Genomic DNA, 7,242 nt, shown 5'->3' on the forward strand with positions numbered 1-7,242 from the left:
TGGGGGGGGGGGGGGTAATGTTTCTCTTTAAGGTGGTTTTTAAGGGTGCAAATCTCTCCTGAGAATTATGGAAACTCCTCTTGACTTTTCTGGACCTTTTCTTTTTCCAAAAATAGCCCCTTATTAGCCAAATTATTTGGGGTTTTTTTTTAACAAAAAGACAAAAAACAGGTAAAATAAAAATATAATGTGACAATATACGTTGTAAAAATACCAAATAAAGCACAACATACAAATATCAAATACATAAAAAAAGGTAACAAACGTAAAAATTCAGACAGTGAAATACATGAAATGGTGGTGAATATGCCCCAAAAAAACTCTCTGTAAATAAAGCAAAAAAGGAGATTTTGTCCCCCCAAATTTCACCTAAAAATCTCAAGAAGCAAAATTGAAAGTTTCTGCTTCTGCCAAATTCTTCTAGAATCAAATCCGTGTCTGACAACCAGCCAGCAGATTGTTACCATGTATTTTGCACATAAAATGTTATTCTAAAAGTATGGTAGAGCAAACAGGTAAATGTGCACTTCCAATGTACTTCCCTTTTTATATACATGTGAACATGATCAACTTAATGTAGATAATCTTAGCCATGTGTGTTAATGTAAAAATCTCAGCCCTACCTACAGTTTGTAATTGTATGTATATAGAGGTAGCCATATTTTCTTACTCCAAATACAGACTCTGCTTCTTGCTTATTAGTGATCTGCAGAATCTGCATTACTGTTCCTCTTTCCAAAGTAAGTCAGTTGGTCTTCTCAGAATGACTAGGTGACTAGTTGATATTGATGTGGTGGGTTTTTAGAAGGGGTGTTGACCATACTTTCTGTTATACAGATATTCACCAGATGGAAACTTTACAATAACTTTATAAGGCAGAGATGGTCAATTTACAAGGTATGCAGGGCCTCAACCATGGCCCCTGACAGCTCCAAAATGCCACACAACATCCAGTCCATGACAGTAGACTTTCAGGGACTTTAGACATACTAGAAGAGACAGCCAGAGACTAAAGATATATAGCAAGAGTTGTTGAAGAAAAAGGCACACTTCAGGAGACTGTGGACATGAGACTGCCATTACAGCCTCTTTACAAATGGATGCTCCCATTACAGACGTTTGGGGTCTACAAAAGGTAGCATAGCAAGAACCAAAGGGCAGCAAGTTGGGTACCAGGGTTATATAGCCTATTGATAAGGAAGTTGTTTAAATGATGCCATTTTACAAGATATTTTCTCCAAATAGTAAAAAGCACTATTCAAATGTGCTGAATATGATTTACTAAGTTGACTTAAAAAATGTTGAATTTACTCTAAAGTTAATGAATAGAAAAAGGCTTCAATTCCATAAAGTGCAAAACAAAACCACCAAACAGGTGAACAGTTACTTTGCTAAGTGAACATTATTCACACATTTAGTAAATCAACCTCTATGTAATGGTCAAATGTGAGCCCAGCATCCAAGTGCTACTGGGCAAAGTACAAATGCTGTGCTGTAGTGCTGCTCAAGTCATTAGACCTGTTTTCATCTAATTCCAACTCAGCTCCTTCTTATATTCAGTGCTTGCATCATTTTGTTTTATGAACGTAAAAAGTCAGGTCATGACAAAACCCGACCAATGCCTTCTGTCAGCATCACAAAGACCATGACTGATCCTGAACACATTTCCAAAGCTCAGGGTAAAACCCTATTTATTGACACAAAGTAACATATGCATTCTGTACAGTAGATAAGTTGAGGTTGTGCTGCAAAGAATAAGGTGAAAAAATCGTCCAAGCACAAGGTCTATTGCCAAAAGCCAAAAAGTATTGTGCAGGTCATTCATAACCAGTCGAGTCCACCGTTATAAAATAATTACGCCAGATGTTAACAGGTTATTTTATGACTTTGGGATGATATTTCAATTAGAAAGATCCAAAAAAGATTCAAACCTCCCAGACTGCTCATTAAGAATAGAATTAACACATCGGCTGTTGTGTCCAACATAATACAATGAACCAGCTGGGTAAATATTTAAAGTGAGAGCCCAATCAAAGAGACAAAATTGCCCCCTAGACTCCAGAACTAAAACTGTATCCCATCTGACAATTTGCATGCTTTTAAATGATCATATTTCTGTACTTTTGACTTGCTAAATACCAATTATGTGTACAATGTGTCCAACATAATACAATGAACCAGCTGGGTAAATATTTAAAGTGTGACTATATCCAAAAATAAAAACTTCCAAGTATTTCTCCAGTAAAATACATACAATTGTGGAATTCCACTTATTAAAATCTCTTTTTCTTTAAAACATACCAGATGATCCTGTGATTTCTCAGGACTTCCTCCAGGCAGAGGACAATACTGCAGCACCTGCAGTGAACTCACTGCAACTTTGTTGTCCTCAGCAGCTATAGTGGGCTGCAAATGCTACGCATGTTGAGAAGGAGAGTTATTAGTGTTAGCATCACTAACAACCTTTCCACCCATTGGCGTTGGCTATGCAATCCAATAAAATGGCCACGGTCTAGAGGAAGTGACACAGGGCACCCTTTTGGGTCTGTGCTGGCTCTGGCAGGCTGAAGACTTCAGTGGCCCCTGCAGAGGAGGATTTTGCGCCACTTAAGAAAAGAGAAAGCAAAAGTGGTTTGCTTTTCCTGGGAGAGACAGTTATCTTAAACACAATATTGGGCAGAGACTTTATTACCAAACTTTTGAAAAGTTTAGTGGTTTTGTACATATTTTCTTGATTTATTACGATTAAGAATAAAACAGTCTTTGGTCTGAAAGAGAATGAAGTTGAAGAGGGAATTTTGATTCTGGCATTTTTTACCATTTTTCTATATTTACTTTATCTTTTTTCCCATATTTTTCACCTGTCATCTCTTTACTATAGTTTTATTTATTTTTTAATTTCAACTTGACCTTATAAAGTGCAGAAATATGTAGCAGTAAAGTAGCTTTAACTGCTGAGCAACCCGAAATAATTATTTTCCTGATCTATATAATAGGTCTCTTACAAGTTTAAATGTATTAATGTTATTGTCAATGTCAATGTTCCCCAATAATTAAGTTTCTTCCATAATTTTTCTTAAACAGTGCCAATTGATTATCTATAACACATCATAACTGACATTTTCCATTTTGATTGCTTTTGTTACATTATTGGATTTGTAGTTATATCTGGCATTTCAACAGATAATAAAGCACAAATGAAAAATACTTCAGTTTGCAAATAAGCAGCCATTGACCTATAGTGGACAAACAAAATATAGGAATAGCACTTACCCACTGAAGAATCTAGCAGCAGATAATACATGTTACTTTAAGACACTCACCCACTAAGAACTACAATAAAGTCCATGACGTTCCAGCCATTGCGGAGGTAAGAACCTTTGTGAAATACCAGTCCTAGGGCAACAACCTTAATTCCAGCTTCAAAGCAAAATATCCCTATGAAATAGGGTTCAGTCTTCTCCTGCAGGCAAGAAGGGAAAAACAAACAAACAGACATGTCTATGAAGGTTTTCTGTTTTCAGAGGAAAAATAGATACAATTATTACAAGAAACTTATATTGTATTTTCAGGGACCTCATATTTTTCATTATTTTTACAGCATTGACCATAAAGTAAATATAAACCTAATCACTAAAATATCATCTAAGCATTAACATGCTATTGTCATTTCAAAAGTTGTTTTCAATATTTTTAAATCTGCAGCTTTTATTTAAAGGGTTTCTAAACCCTTTAACATCCCTGGCGGTATGATTATGTCAGGAATTTTGTACCAAAAGAGGTACATTGTTTTGCATGGAAATTTGGTGTTATCTGTTGTAGGCCTGTAATTCTTAGTAAATCTTAGGAATAACTCACCTAAATCTGTCCAAACAAGAGTCCAGTAGACATCCCAGGTATGATAAAGTTTGAAACACAAAATTAAAAAATTATAATATAATGCTGTGACGCTCGAAGACGAAACTAAAAGTCAGATGCCGGCTTTTAGTTTCATTTTCGGGCCGCGTACAGCAGAGGACGCAGCGGGATCGCAGGAACAAGGTGAGTGTCACTTTTCTCTGCAACCCCGAGTCTGGCTCGGGGTTACCGCTCCTAGCATGGAAAATTCACCCCGAACCAGACTCGGGAGAACAGCCAGGGAGGTTAAGCAAGCAGTAGATATATGCAAAAAGTAAAAAAAAAAATGATTTAAAAGCGGTTTAAACTTACCCCTGTCTTCGCCGCGCGCTCCCATCCGATAATCCGAAACTGCTCTGGTGGTCGCAAAGCATCCTGGGGCGGGCGCATGCGCAGTTTGGATTTTCGGCCGGGAGACGAGGAGAGACGCAAGGTAAGTCTATAGACGTGTGCACGCGCATGCAGACACCGTGGGGCAGGAAGTGCCAGCAAGGACAGATGGAGCTTGCTGTCTCCACTGATGGAGACAACAAGCTCCCCTGGTGGAAACTACAGGTGGCTGGAAAGATACATTGCAAAGACAAGGTCCACCATTGTCACTATCAAGTAGCCGGTCTATAGCAATGATGAACAGTTGAAGGTGGAGCAAGTGCATGTATACAGGAAGTGCCTGTAAAAGGATTTAAAAAATCAGCAGCACCGACATGCAAAAATAATGATAATTGTTTATTACACATAGTGCTTTCTTGATATTGTGTTAAACAGAATTGTAGATTGATCACTAGAGAGAACAAACAATCAATTGCAATCCCTCTGCCATCTAAAAAAAGTTATACTCACCTGATGCTCCAAGCCAGCTTGCTCTTAATCTGGTCCTTCTAGCCTCTCTCCCCCTCCACTGCAGCAGTCTAAGGTCCCGTAAATTATCACATTCTATGCAAGTGTATAGACGTGAAGACGCTGAGGAACATTCCAATGTTGCAGTGTAGGAGACAGGCTTCAGAGACCAGAGAAGCAGAGAACAATTTGGGTGAGTATAACTTTTATAGCACCTACACAAAATTAGCAGTTAACCCTTGCAGTGCTGAGGTAACCCCACTTCAAATGGTAATAAAAATTTGCCCGGGGATCTTCTTTAACACCCATTGAGATAAGGCATCAGCCACACAAGGAGTTCATTGCTTTCAATCAGTCAGCGGCTTATAGAGGGTCTAACTTTCATCAAAGTTTTATGTATTTTCCACACAAAATTTAGTTTAAAAAATGTGTGACGTTTGGGTGAAAACATTAATAAATAGACCCCATAGACTTGCATTGTGAGAAAGAGCCTTAAAGCACAACTGTTGTGTAGCAGTGCACAACAGGAAGCACAGGAAGCAGAGTCGGAATATGTATTAGGCCAAATATGGCTGTGTACATATATATTTAAAATGATCAAGTTGATCTTTGGTACATTTGTATCTAAAAACATAAAAAGCCAATACATACTTTCTAACATAAGCAGAATGCACAAATAAAAGGTATACCTTCATTCATGTAATTTTACCGAATGACTGGTTGCTTCTATAATAGTCAATATAACCGAGCACCATTAGAATTATGGAGACTTCACATCCATTTTCTCCTTTCACTGTATGACACTTCAAGTCTGCCGGGTGCATAGATTTGATGTTTTGTTCCTATCTGTGGCTATTTCATCTCCTTACTAGGTCAGATCTGAGTAAACTTGGACCAGGAATAAGCTACCAAGATTCAAAGAGACACTCAGGGAGGTGGGTGGATGGGGTCCAACAAACTAGATTTACAGTGAACCCCTCTCAACAAATCAGCAAGCACTCACATTTGTAACTTTATCCTTTTCAAAACGTTCTCTCAAGAGCAAGTCTGTCACTGTCTGTTGTGTCACTTTTGGTGACTTATAATGTACCCATTTTAATAAATTATTAAACATATAATGATTCATGTTGAAGTTCTGTGACCTTGGTAAATGTAGTTTGTCTGTGGCCTCAATTCTATGGTCATTGAACTTGTAACAATACATCTGGATATACTTATAGTGTACTGTACAAGATACAATTCCCCTTATGTTATTATCATTCTCATCCATATGTGTTCTCATTCTGTACCATCCTCTGCCCCTGGCTCTTTTTATATTGAACATATATGTCTAATATTGCTGTTGTTGTTATAGGACATAGAATAGTTACATCATTTTTACCTCCAAGATGGAGTTGGATGGCAATTACTCAGAGTAGACTTGGTTTACATCAAATCAAGAATAAACACGTTTCCTACCACAGCAGCCAAGCCATATGGGAACCCAGATGGAATGATTTGTTCAAATCTAATACTGGTTAACATTGCTGTTCTAGATGTACCTTTGGTTATAGTAATTGGGAATTGAGAAGGTACCATACTATATTTAACTAGATAAAATGAGAGGACAGATCTGGTGCTCCTAAAACCCTCATACCAAGTCCAAAAACTAAAGGGTCTATTCACTAAGCTGCCGAGTGAATGACCGTCCTGAAGTGAAGTGAGTCGAACACTGTTCGGCTATTCACTTCTAGCTGGTACGGCTGATTTCAGCCGTATATCGACTGATATCAGCCGTACATCGGCTTGCTTCACATGGCTTCGGGTCGGCCTGACCCGAAGTGCAGAAGGAGTTCGACGCAGCCGATCCAACATCTGGATCGGCTGAGCCGAACCTCCGGCAGGCTACTCGCTGCTGTTCGGCCTATTCTAATAGATGCCGAACAGCAGTGAGTGAATAGCCGAATGCCGCTGAGCGGCATTTGGCTCGGCTGTTCTGCTCGGTCCTTCAGAGGGACCGAGCAGAACAGAAAAATAGTTAAAAATAAAAAAAAGTAAATAGAAAACGATTGTGCGGAGCTAGCAGTGACAGCTAGCTCCGCCCAACAGTTTTCTATTGTCCGGCGGTTCTGCTGCCGTTAAAAAAATATCTCCCGGGTGCTCTGGGAGTCTCCCGCTCCCGGCCGCCCAGGAGAGAAACACTGATTTTTCTTTCTTTTTCTTTATTCTGACACGGAGCCGTGTCAGAATAGAAAAAAATTAATGTTTTTCCCCATTGGAATGCATTGCTAGATTCCTATTGGCTATTTCAATTTGCAGTAGCCAATAGTAAACTAGCATTGGACCCGCCCTCTGCTGATGGACCTGATGGAGAACTGCAGCAGAGGGCGGGTACAATACTAGTCTACTATTGTCTAGTGCAGATTGAAATAGCCAACAATAGGAATCTAGCAATGCATTCCAATGGGCAAATTTTTTTTTTCTATTCTGACACAGCTCCGTGTCAGAATAAAAAAAAGAAAAAAGAAA

The 7,242-nt window shown here is 38.7% G+C and overlaps 1 protein-coding gene across 1 annotated transcript in view; it reads right to left on the reverse strand.

The window, feature by feature from the left end:
• CACNA1E (calcium voltage-gated channel subunit alpha1 E) overlaps positions 1 to 7,242 on the reverse strand; it is a 280,243-nt gene that overhangs the window by 153,878 nt on the left and 119,123 nt on the right. The window contains 1 exon segment of the mRNA XM_018563377.1: positions 3,324 to 3,463. Within this exon segment, the coding sequence (XP_018418879.1) occupies positions 3,324 to 3,463 (140 nt within the window).

Source organism: Nanorana parkeri, unplaced genomic scaffold (genome assembly GCF_000935625.1).
Source record: "Nanorana parkeri isolate BGI_ZX_2015 unplaced genomic scaffold, ASM93562v1 scaffold660, whole genome shotgun sequence".
Taxonomy (NCBI): domain Eukaryota; kingdom Metazoa; phylum Chordata; class Amphibia; order Anura; family Dicroglossidae; genus Nanorana; species Nanorana parkeri.